Source organism: Callithrix jacchus, chromosome 15, assembly GCF_049354715.1.
Source record: "Callithrix jacchus isolate 240 chromosome 15, calJac240_pri, whole genome shotgun sequence".
Classification (NCBI taxonomy): domain Eukaryota; kingdom Metazoa; phylum Chordata; class Mammalia; order Primates; family Cebidae; genus Callithrix; species Callithrix jacchus.
Window position 1 is genome coordinate 92,053,330 of NC_133516.1, and position 23,843 is coordinate 92,077,172.

At 37.9% G+C, this 23,843-nt stretch overlaps 1 protein-coding gene across 34 annotated transcripts in view; it reads right to left on the bottom strand.

Moving 5' to 3' along the window:
• The window catches only part of ABI3BP (ABI family member 3 binding protein), a 263,790-nt gene that overhangs the window by 137,652 nt on the left and 102,295 nt on the right, over positions 1-23,843 (bottom strand). For all 34 annotated transcript variants that reach the window (XM_035274239.3, XM_054246102.2, XM_078352229.1 and 31 more), the window contains 5 exons: positions 16,705-16,886; positions 15,787-15,839; positions 2,766-2,814; positions 1,746-1,817; positions 1,072-1,164 (listed from right to left, as the gene is read on the bottom strand). In XM_035274239.3, the coding sequence (XP_035130130.3) occupies positions 1,072-1,164; positions 1,746-1,817; positions 2,766-2,814; positions 15,787-15,839; positions 16,705-16,886 (449 nt within the window). The remainder of the gene's footprint in view (positions 1-1,071; positions 1,165-1,745; positions 1,818-2,765; positions 2,815-15,786; positions 15,840-16,704; positions 16,887-23,843) is intronic.

The following is a 23,843-nucleotide window of genomic DNA, read 5'->3' on the forward strand; positions in this document are numbered from 1 at the left end:
CCATCCTGGTCAACATGGTGAAACCCTGTCTCTACTAAAATTACAAAAAATTAGCTGGGCATGGTGGCGCGTGCCTGTAATCCCAGCTACTCAGGAGGCTGAGGCAGGAGAATTGCCTGAACCCAGGAGGTGGAGGTTGCGATGAGCCGAGATCGCGCCATTGCACTCCAGCCTGGGTCACAAGAGCGAAACTCCATCTCAAAAAAAAAAAAAAATCTTGTTCAGTTTCTACCACACTATTTCTCCAAATTGATGAACAGGCCAAGACATTCTCTAGAGACACTGGAGGGGTAGTTCTCAAAGTGTGGTTCCTAGACCAGCAGTGGTAGTGTCGCCTGGAAACCTGTCAAAAATGCAAATTCTCAGGCCCCACACTGGACCTACTGAATCAGTAATTCTGGAAGTGGGGAGTGGGCCAAGTCTTTCTGTTAACAAGTCCTCCAGGTGCTTCTGATGTTTGATCAAGCTTGAGAGTCTCTGCTAAGAGACAATTCAGAACCTAATTTGATACACAAATGCAGCAACCAACTCAGCCCAGTGGTAGCCACAATTATTCCCTGGTCCCTTTTTAAGTGGATTTTCTGTTTTTTTTTTTTTTTTTTTTTTCTCTTTTACTGTTATATTTTGTGTTTTTGAAACACTAAACTCATAACCACTTCCTTCTAGAAATAGAAAGCAGTATCAATCTCAAGTAAATAATAATTCTAATGGACCTGACCTTCACATCAATTCTCATTGAAAATATCTAGTCACCCCTTAATAGTATAGGAAGTATAATTTAGAATTACTTTATTAGAAAATTATGCCTATATATTTATATTTTGAATAATGTTATGAACATTCACTCTATTTCATACATGTAAATACCTTATATAAATTGTACATATAAGATAACTTTTCTTACAGGATGCTATTTATATTGAGCACCTCCGACACTCCAACCTCCTTGCCTCTGCTTTCTTACCTTGGGATCCTCAACTAGCTCATTGGCAAGATTTTTTGGATCTCCTAAGAACATCAGTGCTAGTACTCAGTCATTGCAAAGTTGAAATACAAAGCTTTTCTGCTTACCTAATTGTGTCTTGAGTGCATCTGAAATCTCAAACATTAGGGATGCAGGAAGTTTTACGGTAGTTTCATTAAGACCTGGAATAATTAGGTGGACTGCAGGGAAATAGATGTAAATAGGGTAAGAAGAAGAACGTGTGTCATGACATAAAATAAAGCTCAGCACATCAGATACAAACTATGAAGCAGAGTAGTTATTTTGCTTCAATTTTAACCCACACTTTAAAATGTTGGGAAAGATCTGACCATACATCCTAAATGGAATATTTTTTGTATTTAGAACCAAACAACTAAAATCCTGACTTTTAATCCATAGACTCAAAAATTGTAGACTGGCTGCTTAAGATGTGTGGTGGACAAAGTTCTTTTTCAATAATAATGATGTATAAACGAGCAGTTCAGTATGACAAAGACTCCCTCCTAATTGCAATCAACTGTGTGGGGCAGGTAGGACAGGCGCCATCATTCCGACTGCACATGCTCTAGAGCTATTTCTTTAACACATCATCATGATAAAGATAGCACAGCTTGGCTCCTAGCCTGGAACGGACCTGAGCCAGTGTGCTAAACAATGAAAGGAAGTGAACCTGCATCAATTTAAAACTCCGTAAAAGCCCTATTCTCAAAAGACAGCCGAATTTGCTTCATCTAGGCACAGATTTCAAGATAACACTCACCTAGTATCACTCCTCCCATGGGAGCTTTTTCTGGGGACTTAGTTGAAGCCTTGTGAGTAACATTCTGAATCACTGTTGAAATACAAAAAGACAGTGAGAGGGGGGAAATCAGAGGCATAAGAAGCTAATAATGTGAAGCCATCTGCACTGCGAAAGTCTTGAACTAACTTTATTGATTAATACAAAACAACTCAGTGGGCCAGCTATGTAGCCAATGGAAGGACTGGAAGACATACCTTACCTTAACACCTGTGCCGTTAAGTAATGAAAGGTATTATTCTATCATAAGGTGTCCCATTCTAATTACTAAAAAATTTTCTTCCTAACTCTATTCCCTGAAGTCTTTTTCTCCAAATCAATCAGTACTAGCACAAAAAGAGGTGGTGACGCACTAATAAAAATTCAGAAAATTTATTTTCTTAAAGCAAAGAATCTTTGAGTAATATCAACACTAACTGACTCTGTTTTGAGAATACCCTGGGGATGCTGTGTTTTTGAAAAATGAGGAATATTTTTTAAGGGTCCTGTCTCTTCTACCAAGAACCTTTCTGGAAATAATAGATTTTAATGATTTAGAAAAGCAAATGCCAAAACAAAAACAATCAGATACTGAAGTGAAATGACATTCTAATTCTGGAAACCTGGACATCTTCACTTTCCCTAAAGTGGCCACTAAATCATTTCCATTAAGAGAATATCCTATCAGTGGGTTTCTTAGTGTATGACAACTTAATCCTAGGCAACGCTCCACATATTTAACTTGCTTTTAAAAATTTAATACTTGTGATGGTTTTTGTCCCTAGTCATCTGACCTGTGTGGCCACCCCAAGGCTTGGCATATTGGTAAAACAGCCAAAACTATCCATTACCTTCCAGTTTACTAGACCATAATATTTTCTTCAAACTTGTTCTCAAAAAAAATCAGTCAAAAAATTGAGAACATATGCGCCATGTTTGATTACCTCCGCTAAAAGTATATTAAAGATTGCTTTAAATGCATTTCCAGAGCAGACAAATTACCTTGCTTGATGATTGTTATTGGGATTAGCTTCCTTGGGACATAGGCTGGCTGAAAAGAGAAGAAAGTCAGCTTTTGAGTCAGTGTGAATAACTTTTTATTCTTTAAAACATATCAGAGAACTGGAAGTGGCTCTTTCTTGTCTGTAATGAAGTGTCCTGTGACACTGGTTTAACAGTTGCTAGTGGCCGGGTGCGGTGACTCACACCTGTAATCCCAGTACTTTGGGAAGCCGAGGCAGGTGGATCACCTGAGTTTGAGACCAGCCTCTGGCCAACATGGTGAAACCGTGTCTCTACTAAAAATACAAAAAAATTAGCCGGGCGTGGTGGTGGGCACCTGTATTCCCAGTTACAAGGGAGGCAGAGGCAAGAGAATTGCTGGAACCCGGGAGGCAGAGGTTGCAGTGAGCTGAGATCATGTCATTGCACTCCAGCCTGGGTGACGACAGCGATACCCTGAACCAAACTAAACGAAATGAAACGAAACCAAACGAAACGAAACGAAACGAAACGAAACTGAACCGAACCGAACCGAACCGAACCAAACCACTTGCTGCTTAGACTGTTAGTACATCCATCTGCCTCTATTTTATTGGATTCACTTGGTTTCTCTCATCAATATCCCAAGGTTTAACAGAAGCAATTTCTTCTGTATTGAATATCAGTTTATTTTCATTCCATTTGAGAGGATGGCCAAATTGTCTTTACAGTCCCTCTCAAAAAGAAAATAAGCTACCTGGATTTGTAAATTAATCAAGATCAATTGTTTGAGTGTACCCAGTTGCTGCTGCTGTTACTACAGATACCACAACTGCCACGCGCTCCCAACACCAAGCACTTATTGCTCAAGAAAAAAGAGCAAGGGCTCAGATCCAGACATTTCTTATTCCTCAGCCTGTACTTTCAACCATTCTGCACATGTTTATACCCAAGGGACCTCAGAATCGGGAGGATCCCAGGGAACTCTGCTTCCTCTCTTCAGCCAAATTACCTCAGAAGTCCCACAGGAGGTTGTGATGTCACCAAGCAGCTTGGACTAGGGACGGGTGCAGACTTTAAAGCAGAGTTACTGCCAGACATAATCATGAGGCCGAGGATAAGACAGATGACAGGGACACAGAGCAGGCGAGGAGAAGGGCGGAAAATTATATACAGGAGAATTGGAGTTGAGTTGAAAGAGCAAGATGGATGTCGGCTTTTAGATGCTTGGCTTAGCTTGTATACATGACACAGTCATGGCATATGCTAGACCTGTTGATCATCAGGGATGTGCTGAATATGAGCTCTTACCAGGCAGGTATTTTCCTGATTACCAAATCCCATACAGGGGCAAACACCTAGTTGTGAGGAAAATACACGTTTGATATACCACCATTTGAATAAGTGATATCTCCCTGGTAAAGAAGGGCCAATATGCAAAGCTTACTGTTGGCTTTTTTTTTTTAAAGGTTCTGTTTAAAAAAAAAAAAAAATCACAAAAAATAAAAGTTTACTATCCTCAGATTATTTTTTAAAAGGGGTGTCTGCACCCATTGACTCAATTATTTCCTCCTTAGCAACCCGGCCTAAGGAATTAATCAAAGACAGTGTTTATTATCATAATTTAAAATAATGTTATTATCCAAAAGTACAGGTTTTATTAAATGATAGTTCAAAATTTTGACTTGTATTTAATAAAATGGAAAAATGCAGAATATAAGTACAAAGGATACAAATTTGCATCCACAGTATATCCCAATTATATTTTTAAAAAATGTATAGAAAAAAGACCAGAGGGAAATAAATCACCGTTTTCTTAAAACAGTAGTTTCTTATAAACCAACATTAATTTTGTGTACCTTTCTATATTTGCCAAATTTATTATAAGGGCAAATTACATTTATAATCAGAAAAAGTTATTTTAATCAACAATCTGTTTAGCTACCACATATGCCTCTGTATTGCATCTTCGCTCATCCATTATTGATAACGAGGGAAATCATGTAAATATAATTTAGACATGCTCTTTCCTGGCAACAGGAGGGAAATAGGAAGATGGGTATACATTTCAGTGGGGGATAAAAAATACCAAACTCTCAGCTTTGAGGTTATACAGGCAGGAGGATCCCTTTGACTTTATTATAAAAAATTAAATGTGAGCACTTGGACAGAGATCCTTCTCTAGGGGAGAAAGTTAAGCCCACCCTTAGCGCTCTCATTTCCCAGCCCACTGTAAGAGAAGCCCTACTAGCTCCCCCCACCAGCACTGTCTAAGCTCTCACCTGCCCTGCTCCAGCAAAAGGGTTGCCAACATATAGCCTCTAACTCTTCTGAGAATTTTTATTTGTTCATGTTAAAACAACTTTTATTTTTTGCTATTTTAAAAGTAATTTCTTTCTTCATAATTGTATGTGTTTCTGGGGTACCATGTAATGTTTTCATCTAAGTGCACAATGCAGATGATTAAACCAAGCTAACTACCACATCCACCTCCTCACTTACCTATCATTTTTTTGCGGTAAACTATTTGAAATTTATCTTCAGCAATTTTGAACTATACATCAATAGTAACTCTGGCAATGCTGCTGTGCAATAGCACTCTAAAGCTTACTCCTCCTGCCGAAATGAAACTTCCCACCCTTTGCCAGTATCTCCTCACTCCTCTCCCGTGCCCCTCACCCCCGGTAACCACCATTCTACTCTCTACTTCTACGGGATTGACACTTCCGAGACTTCTAAATGATTGGCGTGGCAACCTTCAGCTACATGCCTGGCAGGAGAGACACATTATTTTTCTAGGTACCAACGATCATTTTTGTTCAGGCCGTGGCTGCAGCCGTAGAGGCTTTTGAATGGCCTGTCCTCTATTTGCCCTACAAGTCCTGTCACTTAGTGAACATTTTGTACTTAGTGCACGTTTTGCTGAATGTGAAGTTTTTCCAAGACACTTAACATGTTAAAGCAGCAATGCCTACATGCTGCTGTGTCAACTGAATTGCATTATACCAGTTTAATTTTCCCTGCTGTAATGATTTGTTTTGAACAAATAATTTTTTGACAAGGACAAATGGAAAATATTCTGTTCTTCACATGAGTGGAACAAAGTTTCTGTTCTGAGTGCTTACTCCAGTGCAGACCAGTGTTCAGTTAGAGTGACAAGAACATATGTACAATATGTGCTGCCAAAAATTAAAAATCATTTAGCTGCAGAATGTAATTTTTTTCTAGACCTAGAAATGTTCTCCTGCTTCATCCACAATCCAAAGATGTACCAAGACTGGAGATGTACCAAGAGAGCAAATAAGTGCATCTCTACAAGTAGGGTTTTTTGTTTGTTTTGGGGACAGAATCTCACTCTGTGTGCCAGGCTGGAGTGCAGTGGTGTGATCTCAGCTCACTGCAACCTCTGCTTCCCAGGTTCAAGCGATTCTCCTGCCTCAGCCTCCTGAGTAACTGGGACCACAGGTGGGTGCCACCACACCCAGCTAATTTTTGTATTTTTACTAGAGATAGGGTTTTACCTTTTTGGCCAGGCTGGTCTTGATTTCTTGACCTCATTATCTGTCCACCTCCACCTCCCAAAGTGCTGGGATTACAGGTGTGAGCCACTATGCCTGGCCCAGGTAGGTTTTTAAAGGGTATCAGGAAAGTCCTGTGGCTCAACATGTCTCTGCCAATACCTCCACAATTTCCATTCAGAAATTCACCATGGGAATCCTCTCCTTACATCTTATCATATAAAAGTGCAGGTAAAATTTAACTGGACTCACTGCAAAATGAAGAACTGTGGTAATTTCCAAGATATAGTGTTTAATCATTTACAATCCAATTTTAATAGAACTGTTTAATGTACAATGTTTTTTAGAAACATTTCCTTTAAATAGGAGTGGTGAGAGAGGGCATCCTTGTCTGGTGCCAGATTTCAAAGGGAATGCTTCCAGTTTTTGTTCATTCAGTATGATATTGGCTGTTGGTTTGTCATAAATAGCTTTTATTACTTTGAGATATGTTCCATCGATACCGAGTTTATTGAGGGTTTTTAGCATAAAAGCCTGTTGAATTTTGTCAAATGCCTTCTCTACGTCAATTGAGATAATCATGTGGTTTTTGTTTTTGGTTCTGTTTATGTGGTGAATTACGTTTATAGACTTGCGTATGTTGAACCAGCCTTGCATCCCCGGGATGAATCCTACTTGATCATGATGGATAAGTTTTTTGATTTGCTGTTGCAATCGGCTTGCCAATATTTTATTGAAGATTTTTGCATCTATGTTCATCATGGATATTGGCCTGAAGTTTTCTTTTCTTGTTGAGTCTCTGCCAGGTTTTGGTATCAGAATGATATTGGTCTCATAAAATGATTTGGGATGGATTCCCTCTTTTTGGATTATTTGGAATAGTTTCAGAAGAAATGGTACCAGCTCCTCTTTGTGTGTCTGGTAGAATTCAGCTGTGAACCCATCTAGACCTGGGCTTTTTTTGTGTGGTAGGCTCTTAATTGCTGCCTCGACTTCCGACCTTGTTATTGCTCTGTTCATAGTTTTGGCTTCCTCCTGGTTTAGACTTGGGAGGACACAGATATCCAGGAATTTATCCATTTCTTCCAGGTTTACTAGTTTATGTGCACAGAGTTGTTTGTAGTACTTTTCTGATGATGGTTTGAATTTCTGTGGAATCTGTGGTGATTTCCCCTTTATCGTTTTTTATTGCATTTATTTGGTTGTTCTCTCTTTTCTTTTTTATCAGTCTGGCTAGTGGTCTGTCTATTTTGTTGATCTTTTAAAAAAACCAGCTCTTGGATTTATTGATTTTTTTAAGGGTTTTTTGTGTCTCTATCTCCTTCAGTTCTGCTCCACTCCTATTCAATATAGTACTGGAAGTTCTAGCCAGAGCAATCAGGCAAGAAAAAGAAATAAAGGGTATTCAAATAGGAAAGGAAGAAGCCAAATTGTCTCTATTTGCAGACGACATGATAGTATATCTAGAAGACCCCATCGTCTCAGCCCAAAAACTCCTGAAACTGATAAGCAACTTCAGCAAAGTCTCAGGATATAAAATCAATGTGCAAAAATCACAAGCATTCGTCTACACCAATAACAGACTTAAAGAAAGCCAAATCAAGAACAAACTGCCATTCACAATTGCTACAAAAACAATAAAATACCTAGGAATATACAACTTACAAAGAACGTAAGGGACCTCTTCAAGGAAAACTACAAACCACTGCTCAACGAAATGAGAGAGGACACAAACAGATGGAGAAACATTCCATGTTCATGGTTAGGAAGAATCAATATCATGAAAATGGCTATATTGCCCAAAGTAATTTACAGAATCAATGCTATCCCCATCAAGCTACCATTGACTTTCTTCATAGAACTGGAAAAATCCACCATGAACTTCATATGGAACCAAAAGAGAGCCCGCATAGCCATGTCAATTCTAAGCAAAAAGAACACAGCAGGAAGCATCACACTACCAGACTTCAAACTATACTACAAGGCTACAGTAATCAAAACAGCATGGTACTGGTACCAAAACAGAGATATAGACCAATGGAACAGAACAGAGGTATCGGAGGCAACACAACATATCTACAACCATACAATCTTTGATAAACCTGACAAAAATAAGCAATGGGGAAAGGATTCCCTGTTTAATAAATGGTGTTGGGAAAACTGGCTAGCCATGTGCAGAAAGCAGAAGCTGGACCCCTTCCTGACACCTCACACTAAAATTAACTCCAGATGGATTAAAGACTTAAACATAAGACCTGGCACCATAAAAACCCTAGAAGAAAATCTAGGCAAAACCATCCAGGACATAGGAGTAGGCAAGGACTTCATGAACAAAACACCAAAAGCATTGGCAACAAAAGCCAAAATAAACAAATGGGACCTAATGAAACTCCACAGCTTCTGCACGGCAAAAGAAACAGTCACTAGAGTGAATCGGCAACCAGCAGAATGGGAAGAAAGTTTTGCAGTTCACCCATCTGACAAAGGGCTGATATCCAGAATTTACAAAGAACTCAAACAGATTTACAGGAAAAAAACAAACAAGCCCATTCAAAAGTGGGCAAAGGATATGAACAGACACTTTACAAAAGAAGACATACATGAGGCCAACAAACATATGAAAAAATGCTCATCATCACTGATCATTAGAGAGATGCAAATCAAAACCACACTGAGATACCATCTCACGCCAGTTAGAATGGCGTTCATTAAAAAAATCTGGAGACAACAGATGCTGGAGAGGATGTGGAGAAATAGGAACACTTTTACACTGTTGGTGGGAGTGTAAATTAGTTCAACCAGTGTGGAAGACAGTGTGGCGATTCCTCAAGGCCTTAGAAATAGAAATTCCATTTGACCCAGCAATCTCATTACTGGGTATATATCCAAAGGACTATAAATCGTTCTACTATAAGGACACATGCACATGAATATTCATTGCAGCACTGTTTACAATAGCAAAGACCTGGAACCAACCCAAATGCCCATCGATGGTAGACTGGACTGGGAAAATGTGGCACATATACACCATGGAATACTATGCAGCAATCAAAAACGATGAGTTTGTGTCCTTTGTAAGGACATGGATGAAACTGGAGAACATCATTCTCAGCAAACTGACACAAGAACAGAAAATGAAATACTGCATATTCTTACTCATAGGCAGGTGAGGAGAAATGAGAACACATGGACACAGGGAAGGGAGTACTACACATCGGGCTCTACTGGGGATAATGGGGAGGGACAGTGGGCAGGGGGGAGCTGGGGAGGGATAGCTGGGGAGAAATACCAAATGTGGGTGAGGGGCAGGAAGGCAGCAAAACACACTGCCATGTGTGTACCTATGCAACTGTCTTGCACGTTCTGCACATGTACCCCAAAACCTAAAATGCAATAAAAAAGAAAAAAAAAACCACACAAAAAAACATTTCCTTGCTGACCTTTCCTTACTTTTTCTAGGCTTGTTATTACAAACATCTATTAATATGTGTTGGAGTCACAGGTGTAGACAGTGTGGGGCCTGGAAATGGGAAGGAGGGCATGAACAGCCTACAGGCTCCCGCACCGTGTTGGCTGGTGTGGCCTCAGCACATTACTGCTGTCCTCAGACGCCACTCTGGCAGTGATGTTCCTTCGTAGCCATTCCCTTGCTGGCTCTTTTTTCTCTACAGCTTGCCGACTCCTCCATGCTTGATGCAAACCTCCACCGCTTCTTCCTTCAACAGTTCTCATCTATCAATGTCTACTAAATGCCAGGAAGTAAGCATATTTCTCTGTTGCCCTAGAATAGACTTTTTTCCTTCTTCATTTCCAGATATCCTGTCCCTCAGAAACCCAGGTTGGGCTATGCCTTGTGTAGAAGTCTGGTTAAGATCATTTACTTTTACCAATTTTCTGGAACTCTGTGACCAAGTATGCAGTTGGTGATACTCAATGAAGGGAGACTACGTGAGGGTAAAGGGCGACGCCCTGGGGACAAATGCAGCATGCTTTCTTGCCACGGCTAGGGAAAGCGTTTACTTCTTTAGAAATACCTGCAGCAGCAGCAGCAGCCACTGTCACCACCACCACACAGGACAAGGAACGTGCATCTCACCCTGCATTACACTGACTTCCTCCTGATATTCTATTGAAAATTAGCTATAATAAACTTAGTGATAACTAAGGATTTTTGTTTGTAGGTTTGTTCACTTGACATTTTTGTGGCATCAGATTATTATTATTATTGTAGATTTAACGTTATTTTCAGGCCCTGAGATTAAGAGGAGCTGTCCATTTGGGGAGTGGCTAAAAGGCTGGCTCAAAGCCAAATTTCAATGACCCAAGAATCAAACCACATGAGAACTTGGGCATATTAAATTCCGGTTTTAATTCATTTTTAGGATGTTCTAATGAAAGTTACAAAACATACTGATTCAATCTAATATCTGGCTAAAAGTGAATCTAATGTCCTACTTTCAAAAGGCTTCACGTTTCTGGTTAACTGAGGAGGAATTAGATACTTAGTTTTGATGATATATTAATAGTTTTCCAACATGTACATTTTTCAAGTTTCTGCATAAGTCAAGGATACCTGATACATTCACTGTACACAGTCATAAAGGTAATTTCTCTGTTCACATCAATCATTTAATAATTGTTACATTTTAACAATTGGTACCACTTCTCTTTTTGATAGTAACTGTGGATTTCTTAGAATATGGGTGGATCTCTTATAGAAAATAAAAAAGATAAAAATAGATGTCATATTTTAGAAGAACACTGATTCTAGGAAGATTTGGATTAAATAATTAAATTTGCTTTTAAAAATCTGTTAATAAGTGCTACATCAAATATTGATTTTGGTTAACTAGTTAAGTAACACATTTTTTCAAAACATGGAAAACATATGAAAATATTAGCCACCATTCTTTATTTTTTAAAACAATAAAACCTAACAGTAGACTTTGGGTTTTACCTCCACAAAAGAGTGTCTTAGATTCTGAACATGGAAAAAAAAATAGTACAATCATCATGATAAATGTAATTTTTGATTCCCCAATCGTATGGATCTCAAGTGATTTACTTTATATTCTTTCTATATGAAGTAACTGTTTTGTTTCTGCATATACCCTTTTCTGATTTTTTCTAGAGGCACAGGTTGGAGCGATATTGAAAACATTTAACAACTGGTAGGGCAGAGGCATTAACCAATCAGAAGAGATCCCTGCTATATGCCCCTTGGCACAACTGTACTGCAGCTTTCCTGCCAGCATAACACATATCTAGATAGGTGAATTACAATATATAGTGTAAACAGAAGGGTAGGATGGGGCTGCATTTAATATCCACATTTTTGACCTAAAAATTATTTATCTTTAAAATGGATAGCCTAAAGTTCAAGTTGGTTTTTCATTTCCATTTTGAATACCTCTTATTGGAAGGTGTTCAAGAGTTTTTGCTGCTTCTAAGGTTTCAGGTGTAACCATGTTCATATGAATTAAAAAAGTTTTCAGTGTGTCTTTTTGCTTAAAATCCTAAAAGCAAAACGTGAAATTAGTTTCATATCTCTTAAAATATTACCTTCAAAGATCAGTCTCAAAGGAGAGTTGGGTAAATAATTGGGTATAGACGTCTGTGGACTAAAATATACCTCTGAAGTATCAAAGTCGTTTTCAGACTCAATTCTATGTGGTGACATAAGATAGTCAAAGTTGTCCCATTCAGTTTTGTTACAACTACCCCATGTCCCAGAGCTACCTGAGAGCAGAGATGTAAGGTCTTTTTTTTTTTTCTGTCCAGAAGGAAATAATAAAGCTTCTCAAAGAAGGCTTAAAATATCTTTTCAATGAATTTGGGTTTTCCTTTGGAAATAATGAATTTTAAACTCATCAGAGCTGGCGGGAGTTGGGGTACTCCACCTCACAGCTTGAAGTGATAAAATGCCTGGCTCTGTGTCATGGAGGCAGGAAGTTGCTTCCTAGCCCTTCCTATCATGGCTGCTTATGTTGAAGGAAAAAAAATTTTAATACCTGGAGAGTAAAACATCAATCAGCTTTCTCAATCTTGCTGAGTAACTCATCCTAAATGAAATATCTTGCCAAGACAAATACAGATTACTGGGATGTGATGCTGAAAAAAGGGGAATGAAAGAAATGATATCACAGAGTCACATGAAAGGTTAAGCATGATAGCCAAAAGGGTTAGGGACAATGTATGCTTCCTAGGAAACCATTCACAACAAAGAATGAGCGCTGCTCTAGAAGAGGATGAAAGAGCAGCTCTATCCCACTGTTTTGCCTGTAAGGTACAGCGGATCTACCTCTGCTATACAATGTTGACTGGATTTAAGAGACAAGGGTGAAGGGACGTCATGGGGAGGCACAATTCAATACATAGCACTAAGCCAATTGGTTATTTTTTTGGGGGGGGAAATACAAAGCCTAATCAATATATAACCTTACTATACACCATAGTAAAATAAAATTTACAGAATTATTATAAAAATCAAACCACTCATAAAACTAAAAGAAAGGGGAGAAATATTTATCTGCTCTCTGGAGAGGGAGGGTCTCTCTACAATGTAAAGCGATTGAAGAGATCACAATGGAAAAGTCTAATAATTTGGTTAAGGAAATTTCATGAGTTGTCTATTTCAAAAATGTCTATGAACAAACTTAAGTGATAACAAATGTGAAAGAAATACTTCTAGGTAGTATCATCAACAGGTTGATGTTTCTTTAATATATACAGTCTTAGACTATATAGTCTTAAAAGAACCCATGAAAGAGCCAGCAAACCAAGAGCTGCAACAGAACATCATTACAAGGAAAATATAACTGGCTAATAAACAGGTGAAGAAAATACTGCTTAATCAGCAATCAGAGAAATAAAAATCAAGGCAACGATTATAAACTATTACATTGGCCAAAAATGTAGTGATGAAAATATACAAAGCTCTTTGGGAGGCCGAGGCGGGTGGATCACGAGGTCAAGAGATCGAGACCATCCTGGTCAACATGTTGAAACCCCGTCTCTACTAAAAAAGAATACAAAAAATTAGCTGGGCATGGTGGCACGTGCCTGTAATCCCAGCTACTCAGGAGGCTGAGGCAGGAGAATTGCCTGAGCCCAGGAGGCGGAGGTTGCGGTGAGCCGAGATTGCGTCATTGCACTCCAGCCTGGGTAACAAGAGCAAAACTCCATCTCAAAAAAAAAAAAAAAAAAAAAAAAAAAAATACAAAGCTGACAATCAAGGTACTATAGCAACATAAACTGATAAATGGCTGGCAAGTCTATAAATTGGTACCACTTTCTGGAAAGGAATCTGACCATAGTATTAGGAAGGCCGCACTGTTCACAATAGTGAAGACCTGGAACCAACCCTACTGCCCATCAGTGACAGACTGGATACGGAAAATGTGGCACATCTACACCACGGAGTACTCTGCAGCCAAAAAAAGGATGAGTTCATGTCCTTTGCAGGGACATGGATAAAGCTGGAAACCATCATTCTCAGCAAACTGACACAAAAGCAGAAAACCAAACACTGCATGTTCTCACTCATAAGCAGGTGTTGAACAATGAGAACACATGGACATAGGGAGGGGGTGGGGAGATAGGGGAGGGAGAACAAGATAAATGCCTAATGTACATGACGGGGTGATGGATGCAGCAAACCACCCTGGCACGTGTATAACTATGTAACAAACCTGCATGTTCTGCACATGTTTTTTAAAGCATAGCCAAAAAAAAAAAAAATAAGTTAAAACTCTAAACTGTTAATTCCTCTTCTAAGTGTCTATTTTAAGGAAATGATCAGTATTGTGAACAAAGCTTTATCGTAAGTATTCACTATACTATCACCCACAATTTTAAAACAATTAAAAATAAATTCCTACAAATTGGAAACTTAATAATCATGTATTTAGATGATACAGTACACAGCAATTAAAATTATGTTTATGAAGAGCATTTGATGGCATGAAATGTGTTCATAACATATTTTGACCAAGTAAAAACAGCGAGATGAAAAGCTGCAAATAGAGTATGATTTTAATTTGTAATGATAACATGCTTAGAAAACAAAAGATCTTCCAAAGTTTTACCAGACTATAAAAGGTTTTATATGACCCTTATAGGTAGTTTTGTTATAGGTAACCTTGTTAATGCTTCTTTTCCCACTTAACATTCTAAATCTTTAAGTATTAGACAATTAGAAAAGCAGCAAAACCTGAAAACAAGAAACCAACCAAATAGACAAGTGAGAGAGAGAGAGAGAGAGAGAGAGAGAGAGAGAGAGAGAGAGAGAGAGAGAGATAACAGGCCTAGGAATTTACCTGCAATCTCTTTTTTGTATTAATACTTGAAAACATCAAAATATTCTCATAATTATTATTTGATGATGATTTCACAATGAACACATTTTCCTGCCATTTCAAACCACATAAACAACATTTGCCTTATGCGGATTTTTAGTCAATTCTATTTATCTAAGACTATTTTCTGTCACCAAACCCAATCTTCCTTTTTTTATTTTTTAATCCCAGTGAATTATATACTACTATTTTTTTCCCCAGACTGGGGCACGTGATCCATGGGGGTATTCTGTGGACTATTTAATTATACATAAAAAGATATTCATCCACACACCTGAAGCACACATCTCAGAGAGCAAAATTCTACCCATAAATAGCCTTTGCATGCTCATCTGACTGTAGGATATTTCCGATATCTAGCGACCAAAGCCAGCACCAAATTTTCTTCTTTTCACCAAAGTGCTTCCTCTATCTGCCCAATAACATAATGTGTTTTGTTACTTTCAATGACAAAGGCTGCAATTATTTTGGCACTAAACTAATTACTGGGTATGAGATTTGAACTGTGAACATATCCGTGGTTGCTCTAACAATGACTTACTGTCAATCGCAGATCGGGTGGTATATACTTGACATGATGCTTCCTGAGAATAGATTTTGAAAAGTGGAAGGAAAGAGAGCATGAGAAGCCAAGTGGCTGAAGTGAGACAGAAAAGGATATTTTTAGATTTATGCAGAAATGTCTGGTTCAGAAAACACATATTGTCTGAGCTGAACAGACGCTGGGCATTTTACAAAATCAAACTGATTGCTTCATCACGGTGATAATGACTGGCTCTTTAAAGCAGGATAGGATAGAAAATAGAAAGGAAAGGTTCGAGCTGTAGCAATGTACCTAAAGCATGTATCCATTTGCTCTTGAAACGTTATATTAAAAAGCAATCTACAGAAGCTAATATATGCATAACCTTGAAATACCCAGAATACTGAAATACTAGAATAAGTGACATTGAATCTCAGAATTTTAGAACTTCAAATCAGAGTTGATTTGAAATCATACTTTTATTTAGTTTTTGAAAAAGAAACTGATTCCGAAGACTAAGTACTTTATCCAATGTTTCATAGCTAGTCAGTTAATCTAATTTCAGTATCTTATACTAAAACTATTTCCTTAACAAGGCAGATACAATTTTTAAAAAACATTCTTGAAAATAAACGGTTACATACCACTGTGTGGTCTTGGTCATAGGTGCTTTGGATTTTCCCATTTACTTTTTTACCTGATGAATCAAGAGGAAAATGACATTATTTCTATTCTTCTTGCTCCTAAGTCAACTCTAGCTAATCATTATGAAGACAATTACAACTTGTCCTCTAACTTGGATGGAGAATTTTAATTGGTATCATTTCAAACACTGATTCCAATGAAGTTTTTTTTTTAGATGGAGTTTTGCTCTTGTTACCCAGTCTGGAGTGCAATGGTGCGATCTCAGCTCATTGCAACCTCCGCCTCCTGGGTTCAGGCAATTCTCCTGCCTCAGCCTCCTGAGTAGCTGGGATTACAGGCACGCGCCACCATGCCCAGCTGATTTTTTGTATTTTTAGTAGAGACGTGGTTTCACCATGTTGACCAGGATGGTCTCGATCTCTTGACCTCGTGATCCACCCACCTCGGCCTCCCAAAGTGCTGGGATTACAGGCCTGAGCCACCGTGCCTGGCCCCAATGAGGTTTTAATGAAGGGATGACTAGAAGAAAGCTCAAGGTTCCTGAAAGTCTTTTTATGAAAACCTCTCCTGGTCAGGCTTACCATTCTGAACATTGGTACGTGTTTTATTTTGTTCTGTTTTTTGGTTCAGTTACGCTTGCAGGTCAGGGATTGATTTTAAACTACTATAGTACAATAGCCAATGACATCAATGGAGGTATAATATTTATTCCTCATTTTAAAAATCACTTATAACAAAAGATTATGAAATATCATTGTTCAATATGTCCTATTTTCTTCTATATTTTCATAAACACTAGAGCTTAGAAATTAGCTTGTTTCATATTATACAATGAATGACATAATTCAAAATTAGATAACTAAGAAAAAAGAAAAAATTACAAAAGCTTACTGAAACCAACATTTCTGGGTACTTACTTCCAACAACAGTTTTGTGATTGAAAATCTTGCTCCAAATTCCACCTTCCACATTGTCTTTCACTCCAAATTCATAAACTGTGTTGGGCTTTAGATTTTCCACGATTGTTTCAGTGGCTGGACAGATTTGAAAAATCCACTTCTTTTCTTTATCCTTCTCTCGATAGCGAATTGTGTAAAATCTGTTGAATAACCAAAATATAATGCTTTAAAATCGCAGGGGGATTCAGAATGTTATTTCGAGTTCCTTACTTGATCACACATTTCAGCCAACTTGGTAGACTTTCATATTGGCTTCTGTTCAGAGTTTTTAAAAATTTGCCGAGAACATGAAAAAATAAGCTCAATATGTATGTAGGTTTTAGTTTCTCATTGCAGTTGGGGTCTCTGCAGCAGCAGTTTTGGTCTGAAGGAATTCCAGAATTTTCATTCTATTATTTGCTGCTTTGCAAAGTTGGAAAATACTAGATATTCTTTTCCAATTATGCACAGAGTAGAACATAGGTGCCATTTTATAAATAATATGGTAGTTTCATAGTTGTACGAGTTTAAGCTTTTTCATCCATGGAAGATATGTTAGAGGTAATATCATTCAATTTTGTAAAAAAAGAACCTAAGACTAAGATATATTCAGTACCGCATTTTAAGGTTGAACTGTTTTTACTATAAAATAGAAGACCACTAGCCTAGTTGAGTACAATAAAAATAGTTAAATAATGCCAATTCCATATCACTGTTATGTATTTTACTTAGGCCTTCATAATATTCATGTTTACATAAATATACACATATATATGTGTAAAATAATTCCGAACACTATTTTCTGAACCTAGATTTTACATATATTACCTGGTTTGTCACGAAAACATCTTAAGTGGTAGAAATTATTAATCTCATTTTTAAAGTGAAAACGAGTTTCAGAACATTCACTTAACTTTCCCAGTATCACCCAGCTACTGACTTTCACCAGAGGCAGTGGCAGAATTGAAATATAAAGGCTCTACTTTAAACAGCCTCTGTAAGGCGGGGAGCAGATCAAGAAAGGGGATTTCATTACTACTGTATACAGTAGTGGGAATGAAGAGGAGAACTATATATATCAATGTAGATAGATTTTAGAAATAAAATATCAAATAAAAACACCAAACTACAGATTGGTGCATGTAGTTCCCATCATTTACATAAATGTTAAGACACATGAACTATGTTACCAAGTATTATTCCTGGCACTGTAAAGGGATAACAAATACTGGAAGGATACAATGTTCATGATAGTGCCTTAACTCCCAGGGAGCAAGTGGAGAGAAAAATAGGATTAGAGGTGGGATCAGTAGTTCAACTTCATCTGCTTTTTATTTTTAAATAACCACTAAGTTAATAGAATAAAGTGGCAGCTGCCATGTTATGATGATGGGCACATAGGCATTGGGTAAACTATTTTTGGGTCTTTCTTATATCTTAAATTTTTCATCAAAATTTTTGTACCTTTCTTCCACTCCTCACATCAGCAAAATTAAATGGAGTAAGATTAAGGTTACTTGCTTTTATGTAAAGCTTTAAAAAAAATCACAAATTTTGCTCATTCCGAAAACATTTATTGGGCATTCTCTAAGTGTGAAGCCCAAGAGCAACAAAACTGGCTACCTAATTTGTGGGGCTCAATGTGAAATGAACATGTAGACTCTGTTCAAAAGTTACCAAGAATCTTAAGACAGTGACAGCAGAGCATGAAACCAAATTTGGGCTCTTCTAAGCTGGGTATCTGGTGCATAGGGAGTATGCCCATGAAGTCAGCAGGGGGTAGACAATTTAATAAGTACAGAGAGAGATGAGACCCATTCGTACATTCAGCCTACTTTCTTACTAGGTACAAACCACCGAAAGGCTTGTGATCATTCATTAGCTTGTTCCTTTCTAGTGAAAGCTGTGTCCAGGACTCCATTCCCCCATTCCAAAGTAGAAAACAGAATGAGCAAAGGAGGCTGTTCTAGCCAAAATGCTACTGGAAACAAATGCTATATTATAGAACTGTAATAGATTGTAATAGAAATCCTTTGTGTCCTATGAGTCAAAATAGCAGTGATTTATGAAATGCATTTCTTGACAAGTATGCTGCATGAAATTTGTGTTGTTTATTTCCCCCGTCCTGGCTCTTACAGAACCTTACAGAAAGGCTGAGAAGCTAAAATCAGACCAGATGGGCCAGCACAATTATGTATCTCTAGTAGATACATTTCTGAGGACTTAGTTGCTTTCATGAGCCAGGGCCCCACTGCTAACAGAGCTACTGAAGGTTGATTCAAGGCTTTGCAGTCAACTTGATCTCACATAGCCTTCTTATGAATAAAATGAGACAGAAATGTTCTGTTCTTACAAACAAACAAAAAACCCCAAACAAACAAAAAACCCCTAAAAAATCCAGACTGCAAATCTTTTCCATTTTGATCATAAAGCATTAGAAATACCCTCTTATGCCAAGTTTTTCAGGAAAATAAAGGCTTAGGCATTTTGCCCTTCCTCTTGTAGATAGGTTTGTCCTTTTCAACACTGTCTCAGTTGATAATTGCATATTACAGGCAAATTCCAATTTTATTTTATAGCACTATCATATTTTTTAAAAGGACAGAGCAAACTAGGCAATTAGCTGTATTTAAAGTGAAGTAAATTTTCCTTGATTTTAAAACAAAATATAGGTCTTATGATAATAAACAGTGCTTTATATCCTAGCACATAGCATGTGCTCCATAAATATTGAATGAATATTTGGGTACTCAAAGGGTCATTTAGAAATCAGAATATAATATCTCAAAATAACCCATTATTCAACTCCCAAGACATACTGATTTAAGCCATTAGGTCTACAATTATATTTTGTAACACATAATTGCATAATGCACTATTCCTATAGAACCAATGCAAACTGAAGCCAAATACATTTCTGCATTATACATTTGCACAGGGATTACGATTTTTATTTACTTATTTCAATTTATCCATACAATAAACTCTGAGCAGAGAAAGAACTGCCATACAAGAAAAAGGGAGCCCAAGAAGTGTCTAAGCCCTAATAATCGGTGACAAAGCCAGGCAAATGGCAATTTCTGACTCCTAATCTAATGCCCTTTGTACTGCACTGGACCCATCAACTGTGGTGCTAAGCCAAAGATATGGAAAAGGACAGATAAAATGACCCCGAATGGAAGAAAAACAAAAGCAAATCAGCATTTCACATTATTTCAGGCTTTTTAAGTTTTCGTTTTAATGTGTATTTACCATAACATATAGTCACAGTCTTCTGAGGACATCCAAGATCAAAGGTTATTTGCACCCTTTTTTGTGAATGATTAAAATTGAGCACAAGTACAGAGAGGCAACAAGTCTATGAAAAACACAAGTAGTAGTTTATGAATGTCATCAGACTAGACTTCTGGAAAGTCTGCCTCCAACACTATCTGAGTATCTGAAGTGGAGTGGCTTGCCTGAAGTCGCGATTAAAACAAAGTAAACGATATCAAAAGCGACGAGAAGACTAGCAGCAGGCAGTATAATTTTGAGTGCTCACTGCATGCTAGACACTGTATTAACCATTTTACATGTGTCATCTTACTAAATTTTGACAACCCTATGATCTTACTTACCCCCTTTTGCAGATGAGAAAACCAAGACTAAAAGCATTTAAGCAACCCATGCAAGGCAATCAAGATGCTAATAGAGCAGAGTTTTGAATTCAGGTCAGTCAGTGTGACCAGAATTTGTATCTTCAATGTTGATGCTTTGATGCCATCCTGGAGAGGCTCATTTTGGACTCTGGATGGGAGATGTTGCAAAGAAGCTTCAAGAACTGAATCAACTGGCTAGATGATTTTTAAAGTCTCCTCTTAACATCCAACTTGCTTATTCACTTATATGTTTGTTGAGAACTACTATTATAAAATACAATGCTGGGTTCTGTGTGAGATGGAAGCAAGTGGGACTCTGCAGAGCTTCAAAAGTGAGCTTGCATTCTAATGAAGGAGGCAGACATGCATGTGTGTATGACTGAAGGAGGCAGAATGGAAAGCACACAGCATAGAGGTGGGGCTACATGCGGCTCTCTCCAGCCTGAACCTAAGAAATGCACAGACCGCATTTTACATCTCATTCCAGTGATGTGGTTTACATTAGGACCTACTCTCCAGGCCTCGGGAAAGCAGAGTGGATTGGATTTACACCTCACTTCATGAGCATGACTCAGATATGCTTTGAGGTATTCCTTGAGCGATTCTACGACTTCTTTTCCTAGACAGGGGGAGCTGGTAGTAATTCCTCAGCAGGTAAATAAAGTTGAGCAGTAATGAAGGAAGCTGGAATTACCAGCTGTGGAAGAATAAGTCACAGAGACATTGGAGGGAGGCATCCCAAGGTATAGTCCAGATGTGAGATAACAAGGAAGGAATCACACACACACATAAAAACTGGAACAGATAAAAGTTACAGTTCTAAGAAAGAATCAATGAAACCAGACTCCTTATGGGATATGGGTGCCAAGGAAAGTGAAAAAAAGTTAAAATTGAGTTTTCAAAAGTGAAAATAAAGTGATGGGGAAAGTATTCTTTTAATAGTGTAAAAAGTATGAATTTAGGCCAGACGTGGTGGCTCATGACTATAATCCCAGCACTTTGGGAGGCTGAGGTGAGTGGATCACAAGGTCAAGAGATTGAGACCATGCTGGCCAACATGGTGAAACCCTGTCTCTACTAAAAATACAAATATTAGCCAGGCTTGGTGATGCGCCTGGGACCTGTAGTCCCAGCTAACTCGGGAGGCTGAGGTAGGAGAATCGCATCAGCCAGGAGGCAGAGGTTGCGGTGAGCCAAGATGATGCTACTGCACTCCAGCCTGTGCTACAGAGAGAGACTCTACCTCAAAAAAAAAAAAAAAGTATGAATTCAGTCTGAGTATGAGGTGCCAATCACTGTTACCCGGTCATTGTGATGAATTGGGACTATTATTTTTTCCTCGAACACCACAAAGACTTTAAACGTCAGATTTTTATTAACTATGCTAACTAGACAGAACGGAAGCAGGACCCCCATGGCTGCGAAAGGGCAAATGGCAGAGAGAGGAGATCACTGGGGAAGCAAAGGCTTAGACAACACGGGAAGGATGGGATCATGAGCACGGTCTGAAGTCAGAATTGTTTCTTGGAAAGAAGAGAAGAGAGATAAAGATAAATTTGGGATGAGGAAAGAGTGAGCTGATAAAGAATAGTCCAGATTTCCTCAGTACTGTGGAGGCTAGAATGATTGGGGTTAAAAAAAAAAAAAATAGCAGGGACTGTAACCAGGATGCTGTTGCCCAAATCCAGGGTAAGGTGAGAAGTGCTTCGATTGGGAACGTCGGTGCGAAACCAAGAAGACACAGACACAGATATGGATACATCTCAAAAGCAAAAGGAATGTATCTTGGGGCCTTCAGAAACAACAGTAGGTGAAAAATAGAAAATAAATGAAGTTTTAAATTAGAATGAATGGAACAATGATAGTACTTCAGAAAGCAATACACAGAGCAGTGAGGTGATATTTCAAGAGAAGTCCGAGTTTAATCTTGTCACGTTCAGTTTGAGGTAGTTGTGACACATACAAGTGAGAATGTTGACATTTCACTGGTTATTTGATTCAGAATGTATTTACTTGAGGCCTGCTATGTTCCTGATGCTGTCTGGGGGACTGGCCAATAACGGTGGGCAAGACACACATGGTCCCTGCCCTCCCTGAGCTTCAGACTTACATGGCAAGACAGAATGTAACGAGGCACTAGAGTCAATCAGGTGTGAATTCAGATGCTGAAAATTCTCGCTTCTTACAAACACAGTGGCGGGAAAAGGCAAGAGCCTGCTCTGGACTGGCCTGAAAGGAGAGCCCTCATTCGACATTAGAAGTAAATCAACACAATATGAGAATGCTAGAAAATGTGAAAATGATTTCTAAACTGTTCTCAAAGCTTTCATATGTTGGCAAAAGAGTAAGAGCTAAAGCAGTCTTGAAAGCTTTAACAACTTGGAAACATGAGAAAGAAAAATAAGCTATTAATGGTGAAATAAATTTGGATTAAAAACATTTCACTCTTCATCAGGGCCAATTTGAAAGCTTTCTTTCAAACCGAGGCTCTATTGAAGACAAATGTGTAAGTGTACACATTTCCATTCACTCTTCCATTCAAAGCCCATTAAGAATAAAAATTGTAAATGAAGTACATCTGCTCTCCACTGTGAACTCAGAAAAGAATCTTAACCCATATAGACCCTATGCAAATAGGAATAGAAACATGTTCCCCAAAGGATAAAGTGACATTTCATTGATACTTCCAAGCTAAAAAACAAAACAAAAATGAGAGTTTTCTAACTGGAAACTTACTACCTAAGAGGTTTGATATACCAAGTTCATAGTCAAAATATGAAAATGAATTTTACTAAATTATTTTCATAGGATCAATTAGGCTACACAAACTGATGTAGATCAATTTTTTAAAACTCAGAGACTATACACAGGGTGCCATATATCAATGAATTAAAATAATACCAGTTGATGTTCCTATAACCAGCCAAGAGCATTCAGATTGCAATGGTTTTGTAAAAGGATACTCCTAAGGACAACTTTAGCTGTGTTAATCTTCCAATTTTCAGGAAATAACCATCATTTTTGGCTATTAGGCTAACCTACTGGATTATGCTATGATAACCTACTGGATTAGTCTAAATTCTAAAAAAAAATTCTGCTTGAACATATGAGGGTAGATTTCTCCAAGTCTACTCTGCTTCTAATTACACTAATTTGTAGTTCTGGTAGATTTATTTGGATGCTTCTAATATGTACAGTATTTCTAGGCTTTTAAATTGGGACTATTATTTTTCCTCAAACACCACAAATACTTTAAATGTCAGATTTTTATTAACTATGCTAACTAGACAGAAAGGAAGCACGGAAAAATGAAATTTACAAGTAATCCAAATACTTCTTTTTAGTCATTACTGTTTAATTCTTCAAGTCGTGTCCTGATGGTTCCCTACTTTGGTCAAGAATATCTTGCTTCTCCCACGCGATTCAGGTTTGAAAGTATGCAAGCATCTGGAAAGTATCTTTCAAAAGACTTTATTCAAA